This window comes from Porites lutea, chromosome 7, assembly GCF_958299795.1.
Source record: "Porites lutea chromosome 7, jaPorLute2.1, whole genome shotgun sequence".
NCBI classification, from domain to species: Eukaryota; Metazoa; Cnidaria; class Anthozoa; order Scleractinia; family Poritidae; genus Porites; species Porites lutea.
Window position 1 is genome coordinate 33,110,234 of NC_133207.1, and position 15,003 is coordinate 33,125,236.

A 15,003-nucleotide genomic window follows, 5' to 3' on the forward strand; every position below is an offset into this window, starting at 1 on the left:
TTTGCCTTTACCTTCATTTTCTTCAGAAGAACCTTTTTCCCTCTGTTTTTGCTAATTTCCGTTGAATTAAAAACCGTTTTGTTCTGCTTAAAAGAAAGGATTATAGAGAGTGCAAAGCGGTTCCAATAAGATTCATAAAATGGCCTTAAATCGGCTCGGGACCAAACAGGAAAGAAGAAACACACAACTTAACGCAAAAACAATGGTTTTTTCCCCATACCGTGACAAGTCCTTATAATTCAGTGCTGATGGTCATATTTGGAGCTTGGGCGGCCACCCGCGAGAATATTTGCGAAATGAACCGTCAAGACGTACGAGTGTAGTCACGGGGTGTCTATTGGCCTGTGCGGAGTAAACCAATAGTCGAAACAGCCAAGCCAAGAGTGTGCTTTCACGCGCGCTTTGTACCTATCCATATTGTGTTCTTCTGTTTAACTAAGTTTAACAATTTATTCGATAGATTTTGCTCAAGATGCTGTACATTCGCCCTGATGCTGGACTCAAGGCACAGGAGTGTAACCTCAGAGTGTCTATTCAGCCGCTGAGACTGAATGTAGACCAGGTAATTAATCTTTCACTTTTAAAACAAATGATTGGGAGTGTAGACTGCACTTAACTTTTTACTTGATATCCAGTCATTATTGATTTGTTATTCAAGTGAAAACATGCCGGTGCTCCTCTGCTACCTTCCTCTGGGCCTCTGCATGCTTATGTCAAAAAATTGTAGTACCAACTTACTTCTGTTTTATTCCCCATTACAGGATGCTTTGTTTTTCTTGAGGAACTTTTTCACCGAGATCATGGGAGAAGCTGCTAAAAATCCGAAAGGTAGATCATGCTTTACCTGTTTTTCCTGTTAAGCTTGCCAGCTTTGCACGTTGCTTTTTGTAGGTAATCCTTGAAACCTACACTGGACAACACCCCTATCACCACAACGTAACAGCCAACCAAAAATACATGAAGTTTCTACAATGTAAAGAAACATTTCTAGTTCTATTGAAATGGCCAACCTTTCGATTTGGTCTAGAAACTCAAAAAATAGAATTAACGTGAGAGCGAAAAAAGGTAAACTGGAATGCAATGCGTGGCAGTACTTTTAACATCTGAAAAGATCACACTCGAGGATCAACATCATGCACAGAATTAAAGTGTTACTCAGATCGCAAGCGCCCTATCTTTGGTTATTCCATGTCAGTATACGCCACAAAAGTGAATACATGTATTGCTTTTCGCGCTTTTAGCTTGGTGCGAATTATATAAGCCAAGTGCTATTCACCTCCGAGCAGCCGGGTAGAAACGAAAACTGAACTGGACGTTTTTTCGTTGATTACAGTGTCGTATCCGAAAACATTGAAATTTATTACTGACGATCGTCGAACGTTCGAGGTTGTTCGTTGGGTTTAACCTGACTTGCCATTTGACTTTACGAGCGTTAATATGCATTCATTGCATCGTGCGCAAGATTTTAGAATTTCCGAATCGGGATTGACAAAAATTAAGTAATTTTTTGGTCTTCTGTTTATTCACCTTGTGTGAAACATATTCTTTTAAAACAAATATTCACCCAGAGTGTGAGTCAGTGAGAGATATCCACCACTGTTCACGACACCTTCACTTCGGTGAATGATTGTTAATTATGTAAAAAACTTTTTCTTTTAGGTTCGGCGGCTGTTGATTCTAGTCCCACCAGACCACCCCCGTCATCTGATTGGTTAACAGAATCTTCTCCCGAGGAAGCAACCCTGGTGAACTCAGCCACTGGGTCCGAATCAGATAGTCCTGAATCAACCCCTACATTCTTTAGGTCGTTTATATTTTCTCCAGAAGTTCCCATCAGATTAGACTATCAGGGCAAGAGAGTTGATATGGAACAGGTAGGAACGTTTTCAGCTGCAAATCTTGATTTGTGTAGCACTCTCTGGGTTCTAGACGTCTTTGGAATAAAGATGTTAAGCTGGCTGCACTGAGAAACTGAGGTTCTTTTACAAATGTTTATTTGATGTGTAGTGGAAAAGAGGAGGCAATTATTATATCGATCTTTAAACGGTCACTTACCAGTTAATTTCTTAGGAACTGGGAATTACAAAAAATTCCTATTGAAATGTCCTCTTTGTACAAGTTACTTCTTAATCTGTATCAGCGAGTGATCGTTACCCGAGTTTTCGGTTCTTAGCTTTCTCATGCCGAAATAAAGAGCCCATGTGGTATACTTCACTCTTTAACACAGGCTATGCTATGTTTCACACAGGGAACTCTAGCTGGCTTATTAATAGGCCTTGGCCAGCTTAATTGTTCTGAGCTACGTCTGAAACGCTTATGCTGTCGTAGTGGCTTGCTGGGTATAGACAGAGTCATGAATTACGCCTTATCCGAGTGGATGACAGACATAAGAGGCACTCAGTTGCCCCGGATACTGGGCGGGGTTGGCCCTGTTCACTCGTTTCTACAGCTGTTCCAGGGATTGGTTGACCTGGTGTGGTTACCTATTGATCAGTACCGCCGAGATGGGCGTGTCATGAGGGGACTGCAGAGAGGGGCCAATTCTTTTACCACCTCGTCTGCTATGGCTTTCCTTGAACTTACAAACCGAGTTGTGCAGATGATACAGGTAAGGAGAGAGATGCCGAAAAAATACCCTACCACCAGCAAATAGCCTGTTCTCAGACCGTCTGTTTTATCTTAAGAGATCGTCTAGTGCGCATATGGAAATAAAAACCGTGAGGGATTCATTGACAAACGAAAAACGTGTATGGACAAGCTAACCAACAAAGGGTATTTCTTGGTGTTGTGAAAACCATTGTTGGTTAGCTATTGTTTTGTGATGTGGGTTTTGTTCATTATCTTTTCAATCATTTGTATTTCGTGATTTGCTGATTGCACCCATCCTCAACGTCAAGACACCACTAAAAAATGATCCTCAAAAAGTCTCGATGTTAACGTTATAGCCCCTAAAATTTGCTAACCTTGTTGTAATCAACTACCCACAGAAAGAATGAAAACTCACCATTTTTAGACATTGCACGTGCATTTGTCAGTGACAAGTAGTACGATTTTTTGAGTTTAGTTTGGGTCCAACTACCGTTGTGTGACCAACAGTCTTCTAGATTAACTTCCATCTGAGCGTTTTTATGACCATCAGGAACCTGAGCATTACGTGACTATCGATGATTGGGCGTTGGTTTTACACTAATGAAGAGTGTTGATTACCCAATGTACAGTGCTTATAAAATACAAGCGACAGTCGTGATCAGCCTGAAATATTTCTGTTTTGTTTGCAGGCGGCGGCCGAGACAGCTTATGACGTAGTGAGTCCAGCCTCCCCAGCAAAGCGCGGTCAGAATCGGTTGGCTCAACAACCCGCTGATTTGCGGGAAGGGTTTACGAATGCTTATCAAGTCTTCAAAGAGGTGAGCGGCGTGCCGGTTTACTGCTGTTTTCTTATTTTGTGTTTACTTTTGTGACTACGAATTTTGTGAGAATTAATTTTCACGATTTCACAAGGTTTCTCATAGGCTCCCCAAGCTCACCTTACGAATTGTGTTACAAGCGATCGTTGAGACGTTGTATGAGAATTATAATACTGAGGTCTGCGATAATAAATATCTTGATACTTTGCCCTCTGATCAATAAACTAAATAAAGTCGATTTATATTTGATGTATTTGTGTGTGTTTCGGTGTGAATTCATTGATTTAGTCGTCTTTTTGGCTCTATTGCGTCCACACCAAAACCCACAAAAATTATATCATATAAAGCGTCTTTATTTAGTTAATTGATAAAAAGGTAAAATATAACGATAGTTATCGTTCGCAGACCTCAGTATTTTTTTTCGTATACAACTTCTCTACGATCGCTTGTAACGCGATACCGACTCGCTCGCGTCAACCCTCGTAACGTGAGCTTGGGACGCCTATGGGTTTCTGGAATGTAATTTCCCGCTATTTGGAGGGACCAAGTTTGGAAAAGAAGTTTTGTATCCCGAGAATCTCGATGTTTGCAAAACTGCGACCCGAGGGAACAGTCATTAAATGATTTGTTATATAGTGCATTGTTACGCTCTTTTTGTAGTGTCACTTATCTTATTGTTTGGCGAATTTAAAAAAATATATAAAATAAATAATTTACGAGTGTAGCTTTTGTTTTTATACCCTAAAAATATAGGTACACTTGTAAACTACACCTGTCAAAGTTTTATTAAATTGGCTCCGGGATAAGAGCTTTACGTCTAGGATTCAAAACGCCACTGAATTCAAATATTATCAGTCATCAAGAAAGGCTCTTCAGAAGTATTTCGTCATTTCGCTTCATCTGTTCTTTGACTTTTCTCTTGTCTCTCGATCTCTAGGGACTCGGCCAAACAGCCACAACTATCGTGCAAGTGGCCAAGGAAGAACACGAACAGAAGGGTGTAACAGGAGCTGTTGGAGGAGTCCTTCGCCAGGTACCTGCCACTGTGGTCCAGCCCCTTATTCTGGCTACAGAAGCCACTTCAAATGTCTTGGGAGGGGTCCGTAATCAAATCCTTCCTGATGCACGAAGGGAGGCTGCCGACAAGTGGCGAGCAAGTCCCTAATGGCAAGGGCTAACTACATATAAGAGTAAAATTTTTAGAGGATTAAAATACTACCATAATAGCAGCACAGGATTGTACTGCCTTTTGGAGACGTCCACCGACCGGCTTTTATAGTCATGTTCACTTAGGTGTTTTAACCCCGCTGAGTACTACTATGGGCGCAGTAAAAAGCGCATGGACGAGACTATCTCCTGTTGCGTTAAGCTATTCTTTTAAGATTTCAGGTGAAGTTTAGTGGAGCCACACTATACAGTGCCGAGACGAACACGTCTTCTTGCGAGGGAACTGTCTTAAAAGCAGTAGCTAAGAAGTCAATTTTTTTTTTTTTGCTACTCACAGATTCTCAACAATTTTTACCTCTGTTTTGTGCGAAATTGTCTGTCCAGTGTCTTTGAAGGAAAGAAGAATTAACGAATGACAGATATAACGAAAAAATTGAAAAGAATTTTTTCACCTCAAAGGAGGAATAATCCTCCCAATAGAGACAGTTTTTTGTCCCATTGTTACAATGGGGTTGAGTTTATGTCTTGCGTTAAGACGCACATGTTAGTAGTAGTTTTTTTACTTCTGCCATAGACAGAGCTTTCTCTTAGGACGTAGTTATTTGCAGTCGAGCACCTGTTATGCCGATACTAAAGAAGGTGTCCAGTCGCTGTGTGTCGGAGGAGTCCATAGTCTTACTAATGTGTATCATTCCGTCAGTTGTACTTAGTGGTCGAGAATTTCGATCAAAGACGAGAACTTGTACTGGAATCATGTAACCGCTGCAACGTCACCGTGCTTTACGGTTTGAAATTGCTCCCTTGGCAGACTTGTATGGAATGCGCGTGCATTATCGGTAGAACTGTTTATTACGGTATGCAAAAATGACCTTTGTACCCGGGCTTGAAAGTCGTACAAGTGCATGGTGCACACCTACTTCAGTGCAAAAAGGTGTTTGTATAGTGTTCTATAAGTAGCCATGTTAGCTCATTATTTATATCCATTTTGGCAGGTATAATCAGTAACAGGGTTGGTAAACTTCCGCTCGTGTTATCGAAAAGTAGGGAAGTTTCAGTAGCGATGTCACAACCGCGGTAAAGTACAGGGGATATATTTGGGTTCAGCTGTACTTGTTTTCCGATTGATTACTACCTGTATCGAGTTGTGTATGAACTTTAGGCCGAGATATAACACCCTTGGTACTTTAGCTGTAGTCAATGATTTCATGTGGCCAGATTCCAGAAATATTGTAATATTAGAAAATCTTTCCGTCCAGAGAGGTTAGAAACGGCTTGTAGATCATCTTAAACTGTGACACTATAGCCTTCACTGGAATAGTGAAAAGGAATAGGGGAACGGCTTTGTGATAAATTTCAGGAGTCAAACGTTTCACGCGGTCTTCCCGAATACGAAAATGTACAGATTTTTAATTGTGAGAATATTATAAATATGTACAGAAGGTAAAGAATGTTTTAATGGAAATATTGCACAGGAATTTCCACATGTATCGTATTCCTCTTCTGTCAGTAATTTGGGGGAAAACGTAGACACCAAGAGTTTAATAAACTATTTTATTTATTACTGCTTTTCTCTTCACCTTTTCGGAATGAAACATGGTTCACCAGTATGGATTGTATGGCTAGAGGCCTTTTGTATTTTAGATTTAGGTTCAGTTTTTATATAGGTTTGCTACATTGCTTTCTGTTCTTGAACAGTGTTCTGTGGCAGTGCAGAGCTGAGGGCAAGATTTCAAACCCGCCGTAGAGAAGACGCAACTATCGAACTATACTGACAATGATGGGAAGACTGACACACTAACTTGAACCCAGCCACAAAAAGCTCGTATTTTTAGAAACACTCGTAACGACCCGAAACTGTGGATAATGAACCCACCTATTAATAGTTAAGACGGAAGTCATCAGGAAATCCAGAAATTTTAATTTTCAGTGGACAAAAACCTTGTACCAGAATAATTTAAACAATATTGCATTCTTTTTTTTTTTTTACATTTTTCAAGGGCTATAGATATAATTAGTTATCTATAATAACACCAAAGACTGTTTCTCATGGGGGCCCGAGAAAATAAATGTCAAATTTCACAAGAATTGTGTAAACACAGGTAAAGATCTGAACATTTCATGTGTAATATGTCGGTTTGTGAAATTTGACATTCATTTTCTCTGGTTGTCTAAAGAAATTTTCTTTGGTGTTATTACAGATAACTAACTACATCTATAGCCCTTGAAAAATGTAAAAAAGAATGCGATATTGTTGAAATTATTCTGGTACAAGGTTTTTGTCCACTGAAAATTGAAATTACTCAATTTCCTGAAGGACTCCGTCTTAATTTTGTTTCCCGAGAATCTCAATGTTTGCCGAGGCGGAGTCGACGGAAGCAAAATTAACTGTTTCCCGAGGGAACAGTCTTTAAGTGATTTGTTATATATAGCCCACGAAGAAAAAAAACGTTTTCGTTAACAAATTTATGAAATAAATCTCGCGAGCGGTCAACATTCGCGGGTAACGGTACATGTACACTGTTACCCTCGGACGTCATAGATTTTACAATGTCGCCCACTCAGAGATTTTGGCGGGAAACAGTTACATTGTTAGGTGTCATGTGTCCTCGACGTAACCAATGAGAGCGCGCGCTTGTTGGAAAAAAATTTCCAGCTCTATAGCAAAAAGTATTGTTAAAGTTTAATAACTGTGAAAAACCCTCCCTGATCTGCACAATTTGGCCTCACCTAACTTAACTACGACTTCATCCCACCTCTTATGGAAAGTAAAATATAAAGAATATTGCGGCCAGGACTGAGATCAAGCTGTGATATGGATATTGGCTAAGTTCCGTTACTTCGATTTTGGCTGATCGAGAAAAGTCGAGATCCATAAAAACAAACAAAAAAAAAGCGGCCTATATCCAACTACACTCTTTTTTTTATAAGAATGCAAAGTACAAAAAAATATATCCGTGCAAGGGAAAACCGTTTGAGAAAAAAAAAACAATGCACGCCCAGTAGCCCTAAAAAACCTTCCTGCAGTGGCCCTAAAAGAATTCATGCAAGAGAAATGTCCACGAAAAAATATTCATGCAGCTCGAAAATTCCCCAGCCCCTCCATAGCTTTTCGAATGGTCCGTCCCTAATGAGAGAGCACTATTAGACTGTCAGTACGTTACTGCCCTTTATTTCTGTTTACGCGTTCCTTACACGTGTTGCGTACAATCTATTATACTGTAGTCTGTAACATTTGGCTGTTCTAGCTTTAAGCTTAAATAAAGGAAAGTTAACAAATAGACTCTTTATACATTAATATTTAAAGTTTTAAAGATCCATTTCTGGCGACATTTCTTGGAAACCCCCGTGACAGAGACTTGGAAAATTGTGCCATCAAAAATTTTTCAGTGTCTTGATCCTCTCAGACATTGAAATATCGTAATAACTGAACTGGTGGCCATACTTCAGATTTACTGATGAATTATTAATTAAGTGTGTGATTACTTATATATTTTTCCTTATACAACATTTTCAGTTATCTTTTAAAAAGGCTAGCAAGAGATATTGTTCATTCTGCCTGTTAAGTTACGAAACAATAATAGAGCGACAGCCGGAAATCTAACCTATCGAGCTAAAGGCACGTTGTAAATAGAACTATACTTACACTGCTTAACTCTTTTTTCAAAGTACGTACGTGTTATAACCGCCGAAACACGGAAAAAATTTGTTTTTAAAATACACTACATTCTTGGGTAGTACACCCTATTTTCGTGTCACGCATTATAAATCTGTCAAGAGGAGTACGTGTCATGGCGCGTGTCACCTGTAGAACTCAAACAATATGTCGAGTGCAAAATGTTACTCTGACAAAATATTTATCCTTATTGTCTAGGGACAATCGAGCGTACAAATATTCTCTTTCCATGTGATGATAACCCAGTTAATTTTATGCAAAATACCTCCTTGAATGTTCTTTTCACAATTTCACGAATTTCTCGATATCGCCAGCAGTACACGACGGGGTTCAATGAGGAATTTAAAAGAACCAAGAAAATAGAGGCATGCTTCCCTGCCAGTGAAATTTGTGAACTGTTTACCGTATCTAATATTACAAAAATAAATAGTGGAAAATAACAGGCTACGAAAACCAAGAAGACGAAGAAAGCATTATAGGCAGACTTCTTTTGTCGGAGTTGTTCCATTTCTTGAGGATTTTGCTGCTGTGTTTGGCCTTGTATTCGATTCTGATGATACTTGACAACTTTGTAAATACGAATATATGCCACGCTTGCCAAAAAAAGTCCAAGACATACAGTTATAGCAGCCACCATGTCATTGCCATTTGGCAGTACAATGAACAATGTCGCAACGATAAAGCTTACTATCCATAAACACACCAATGCTGAAATAACACGTTTGGACGTGATGAATTCGTGATATCGAAGGTGAAGTGAAATAGCTAAGAGTCGATCAACTGCAATGGCTGTAACGTTCATAAACGATGCACATGAAAGAAGAAAATTGAAAAAATAAAATACGCTCAAAATTGTTGGGCAGAAAGATGTATAACTGATATAGCGATCCGCATACGCTATACTCAACATCACTGCGATTATAACGCCAAACATCGGTTGGGACAGTATTCCAACAGCAAGATCAGAAAAAGCGAGACTCGGGAACAATTTTTTTACGGTACTATGCATTGAGGAGGCTTTCCACAGAGCGTAAATAACAGTAAGATTTCCAATGGACGCCACGATCGAAAATAGCAAATATAAAACACACAAGATGTACATAAAACTTCTTTGCAGTTCAACGAGTTTCCTCAGGTGATCCAATTTGTGAAAGCAGAACTGGTTGGTCATGCTGCTGTACGTTTTGTGATCCAAATCTTCTCTAAAAGAGAGTTTAAATCGTAGCACGTAAAGCTCTGTAAATATGTCGATTATCGTTTGCGCTGCAGAAAATCTGTGTACAGATGAGAAACATCCATCATGAAAACTAATAGACTATGTACTGTGATTGACGATGCAAGCAAAAATGTTGACGCGTCACGTTCAATCACGTACGTTCGGATTAAAGGTTTTATTTATACTGCGTGGTCATGCACGTTAAAATATAGTAAGAGCGGGTGCGTAATTGACTCACTCCAGAAAATACCAGAGCATACCATAATGCTCTTTGTTTTTTACCCCAAAATTTTGCAAAAGCATTGTTCTCTTATTGTTCTCAGATCAGTTTCTGTTTTTAATAGGGCCATTTTACTCCCAAGAGAAACTGAAAACAATGCCTATGCAAAATGTTTAGGTGATAAACAAAGAGCATTATGGTATGTTCTGGTATTGTCTGGAGTGGTCAAATAGGGAATTTGGGGCATGAATATATCAGCTCAAACAGGAAAAAAGGAAAAGAAATTATTTTCCGTGCCGTGACTGGTTTTTCATCCTCCGGTGTCCCCACGTGGGCAGTTTATAAACCAACTATGATTTGTATAATCGTATGTCTCTATTCGTCGAAGTCAATAACGTCGGAGCCACAGTAAAAATCCAGCATTGGCTTTTTTTTTTTCAACCCCGTTCCCAGGGTTCACTCCTACCCGTCCCTACGGAGCGAAGAGAGATCGAGACGAGCAATAGAGAGAACCTGGGAACGAGGTTGCTTTTTTTGTGTGTCTGCCAGTCTGTTACAATCAACGTGAGAAAACCCCATATGTCTTTTGTCGGCCAAACGGTAAAGCCAAATTTCCCCACCGGATCGAAGAAGCAATATATTTAATAAGGATCATGCCCAAAATCTGACTATCACACTGACTATCAACAAGCCTACATAAAAGATAATCGATCATTAAAATATAAGCGTAGCTTGTGGAAACTGGTGTTTTGAGCAAGCAAGGTCGCAAAAGTACTAAATTAAACAAAAACACATTGATCAGAATGTAAAGTTTAGATCGCAACAACACAGAGAATTAAAAATCGATCAAAATGTCTTAAATTAAAGGACGAATCGCGAAATTTTAGTAGAAAACAAATTGAATCAAATAGAAAGGATTTATGTCGAGCTCAGTTTAGTGAACAGTAAAACCATCAAATCAATTATAAAGTGAAAACATAATTATAGTCAAAGCTTAAATCAATTTCCACTGTAAAGCAAAAATCTCAAATTTTGTCAAAAAGCCGTGAACTGAGTAATCACCATGATATATATTATAACATAAATGCTTCTTTTAGACGCACAATAATAATCATACTGAGAATTATAATACCCGGTAAAGGGGAACAAAACTGAACTACCAATCACAAAAGAGAGGAAACTTTAATCTCTCAAAAGCGTAGCGCGCGAATACGTCAGAGTGACTAAATTCAATTTTTGTCTGAGTTTTATCATTTTTCTCATTTTAACGACAAAAGACAGATAAACAAGACATTTTAATGACAAAAGTCAGACAAAAGTGAGGAATTCGCTAATGTTAATTCCAGTTTGTTTGTCTGAGTGGCGGGTCTATACATAGCAACTGCGCGCAGCGCTATTCAGGACAGACCAATAAATGTTACTGTTATCTTTTCTTCAATTGTTTATGTAATGTGATTGTAATGTGTAAACTGATTCAAGAGAAGATAAAGTTAAGAGAGCTATTCCCTAGGTGATCCTTCGCGAATTATTTTTAGCTACACTGAATAGCAATGACTTTTTGGGTTTCAAATAAATTACACTGACGTTTTGTACCAGTGTAGAACTTGTCATTTTCTAAAATGTGGTGCTTTCGATTTTTCAGATCTTCTCTTCGAGAAAACTCTGCGGATTTTATCAAAATACGGAAAAACTAGTTTGCTAGTCCCAGACAGATGTGAACCACATTGTTGACGGTATCGGAACGAATCCACCCCAAATATATAACCTTTTGAAATTTGAGTTTCAGCGTAAACCATATTAAATTTTCAAACCCGGTTTTAACTGCTAGGCTTAAGGGCGCTTTCCATTTAGTACAAAATTTCCGGAATTTCCGGTTCGGCGGTAAATGGAACACGTTTCGTCGGTTCGTCCCACTGGAAAATGCCCAGAAAAAGTGGAAAAATCTAAAAGGTGGGCCCGTTTTCCCGGTTGGAATTTCCGAACGGAATTTCGTGTCCCACTTACACGTTTCTCGTAGTTTGTACCAGTTCCATGTCCACGGCAAGAAAATCTGTCACGGCCAGTAGTTAGCAAATCAAAATGGCTTCCCTCGAGCTCATGTATCATAAAAATGCACGGTTTGTTTTTTTGCTGGTTCCACAATGGAGGCACTTTTTCACCACGAGTGCGTGTCCTGGCCTTGGATTAATTGGTAAGTATCTAGTAATGAGTAACAGCAATATTTATTCAGAGGTTCGTATTCACTGAATGATCGTATCTCTGCAATTTTTCTTCTGACACGCTTTTCCCGCCATTTGCTATCTTCGGACTCTTCTGCTTTAGATTCCAATCTGTCGCCTTCACCCTATTCTGATCTAACAAACTAACAAATTGGGAAGATCGTGATGTCAGTAGCTGCAGCAGCAAGCGTTTCCGTGCTGTTTCGGAGCAAACAAAGACCGAGGAACGGGATTCTCGGTTTTGGCTGCGCGAGAATGTTGCGCGGTCAGTTATACTCTCGAAACAGCACGGAAACGCTTGCTACGCAGGCTATGATGTCAGGAACTTTACGGACGGACCATTAGAAAAGTTATGGGGAGGGTGGGGAATTTTTGAGCCGCAGGAAATTTTTTTCGTTATCAAATTCCTTGTATGAATTTTTTTTGGGCCGTAGCATGAATATTTTTAAGGGTTAATTGGCGTGCAAGAATTTTTTTTCATTTAATTTTGCCTTGCGCGAATATTTTTTTTGTACTTCGCCCGCCCCCCCCCCCCCCCCACCCCCCCAATAAGTTTTCTAATGGCCCATCCCTCAATCACCTCTTGGGCAGATAAAGAAATGCTCGGAGGGAAATAAACGGGCACCGCGACGTACCGGGGTTTACGACCAAAAAGAACAACTTTTTACCAATCGGAAATTCCACTTTAGCTCCCACCGAAATTTTCGGGTTTTTTTTCCTAAATGGAAAGCGCCCTAAGTTTGTATAAAGAAAACTGTGTCGTTCGACATATCGCGTAGTTTTTATTTTAAACAATTATAGTCCTTTTCTTCAGATAAATTGCAATTAGTCTTAGAAACCTTTATGTATACCACTCATTTAACCATCATTAAAGGGAAATCTGAGACCACGGCCTTGATGCATTTAGCGAGGTCAATACATCAAGGCCGAGGTCTCAGATTTCCCTGTAATGATCGAACGGACAAGGTAGATAAGTTATCATATGTCGTTTCCATTATGGACCTGAGCCTGCGATCAATTAAAACTAACAGGTGTCAGCGGATAACTTTAACAAATACGTCACCTCAATGAGTTGTACACTTGAGCTCGCGATACAGTCATGTGACACTGGTCAGCGGATACCTTTTTTGACGGGTGTCAATCGACCATAACATGGATGTCCATAAGGATGTCCACTATCAAACACCTAGCTAACAATGCCCGGTCATTACAAGAAAACAGCCAATCAGAGCGCGCGTAATATTGTAGCCATATGATAATAAAGGATCATGCATTGTCTTACGAGCTCGGGATAACCAAATAAACCAATGCAGAAAGAACGTCTTCGTTGATCCTTTACTTTAAATTAAGCTTCTTCAGCAGTCGAACGAAATTTCCGTGCCTTATTTCATTTAAAGGACTTACAAGACTTTTGCGTTGCTATTCTTCGCTTAGTTCATTCTGCTTTGATTAGCTAGTGCCCTTATCTCATCAATATTTCGCCACAATATTCTGCGATACTATCAATGTCCTCAGGAATGCAAGAAAACTGTAAAATTTCTTAAGTTCACCTGTGTTAAACCACTGGACGTACACTTAGAAACGGAAATGGACAGAGTCAGCCAGAAGACTCCGGTTCCAAGATGGCGTCCAGCTCGCCGTCTTTGCGGGGGAGGAGCGCGGGCTCATTTCCCTAACAGCGGCTGGCAATCGAGTCTACCAAAAGCCATGCCGGTAACATAACTCTGCTCACAGAGTATACTGACGAGGAACGTGAATGGGAGCGCATGACTCATATTAAATTTAGACCTACATAATATTGCTCCAGTGATGAGATATGAGATGAGACTAGTTCATGACACTAGTTACCACTGGAAATTACTATATCTCACGTTTGTAAGATCATGTATTGGCTATGCTAGCGAGGTATGGGCTCCCAGTACGATCGCTAGTATAACAAAAAAATAGAGAGTCTTCAACGCAGGGCAACAAAATTCATCTTAAACACGCACTGCCAAGAGGATATTTCTTATCATGAGCGCCTTTCTCGCCTCAATCTGCTACCATTAACATACTGGCATGAAGTGAAAGACTTAATTTTCTATTTCAGGACACCCAACGAGAATATAGTTCAAATCCACTTAAACATAGCATTGTTAAACATATTTTAGTATTTAAACGGTAGATATAGGCATATTTTTTCCTTTAAAAATTTTTCATCTGTTCGGATTTCCTGGCTGAAAGTCTAGTGATCCGAATATTATAGGGATCAAAACTTTTTTTTACATCATTTGACCTGACAGTGCTCTTATTATTACACTGTCAGGTCAAATGATGTAAAAGTACTCAAATCGCTCTGAAACTTCGTAAAAACAAAGACAACGACTCCATGTAACAATAATTACACTTTATTGATAACTTTTATCGCTTTTACTTCATTTATTTCATCTAAGTTTCAAACTCTATTTTTCCCATACAAACTCTCATATTACGCCACAGGTGGCCCATATTACGCTTGGTTCACCTGTGGTTAAATCTAGAAATTGCGAGAGCGTGTGCGTGAAGAAAACAAAGATTTCAGATAAAAAATAAGTTGATTAAACGTGCGGCTAATTCAGCTGTAGTTACACATAATGTTCTTTACCCCCTCTGGTTTAATTTATTTATTATTCATTCAACGTATTTCCCCGATTTTGATTGGCTAAAAGCACACACATAATTCACCTTAAGCGAACTACTGATGAATTTTGCGTTTAATGAACCGATTACGTCAAGAGTGCAGCCGTTATTTATTATCATTAACGAGCTTCCACCCCAGAACAAGTAATGCAAAATAGAACAGAACTATAGACCGAGGCCTCAGTGAAAACTCGATAAAAGTTTCGTCGGTTGGCATATAAAAAATTTTCATCAGATGGGGGATCATTTCTTAGCTTAACGACAACGAACTAAGATTGCTTGTAGCTTGTACCTACTAAAAGGCTTTGGTGCGTAAATTATTTATAAGTGTAATTAATAAGTGCATGTATATGTAAAATGACAGGTTTCTTAGTCAAGAGTCAAACAACCATCCCTAATATACTTGGTTATATGAACTGGATCTATCTGATATCAAGTCTTCA

The 15,003-nt window shown here is 39.2% G+C and overlaps 2 protein-coding genes across 2 annotated transcripts in view; one reads left to right on the forward strand and one right to left on the reverse strand.

Annotated features, from left to right (window-relative positions):
- The window catches only part of LOC140943282 (autophagy-related protein 2 homolog B-like), a 35,682-nt gene extending 29,547 nt beyond the window's left edge, over positions 1–6,135 (forward strand). Inside the window, exons 32-37 of the mRNA XM_073392356.1 lie at positions 461–562; positions 762–828; positions 1,660–1,874; positions 2,249–2,608; positions 3,279–3,407; positions 4,345–6,135. Of these exons, the coding sequence (XP_073248457.1) occupies positions 461–562; positions 762–828; positions 1,660–1,874; positions 2,249–2,608; positions 3,279–3,407; positions 4,345–4,572 (1,101 nt within the window). The 3' untranslated portion in view covers positions 4,573–6,135. The remainder of the gene's footprint in view (positions 1–460; positions 563–761; positions 829–1,659; positions 1,875–2,248; positions 2,609–3,278; positions 3,408–4,344) is intronic.
- Positions 6,136–7,727: 1,592 nt separating this feature from the next.
- On the reverse strand, positions 7,728–9,561 carry LOC140944092 (melanocortin receptor 4-like). Its single transcript, XM_073393206.1, has one exon. The coding sequence runs from the start codon at positions 9,416–9,418 to the stop codon at positions 8,435–8,437; it is 984 nt and encodes a 327-aa protein (XP_073249307.1). The 5' UTR covers positions 9,419–9,561; the 3' UTR covers positions 7,728–8,434.
- Positions 9,562–15,003: the final 5,442 nt, after the last annotated feature.

What these genes read in the sequence shown, in the direction of transcription:
- LOC140944092 (XM_073393206.1), bottom strand. Translation starts at nt 9,418, where the DNA reads ATGACCAACCAGTTCTGCTTTCACAAATTGGATCACCTGAGGAAACTC.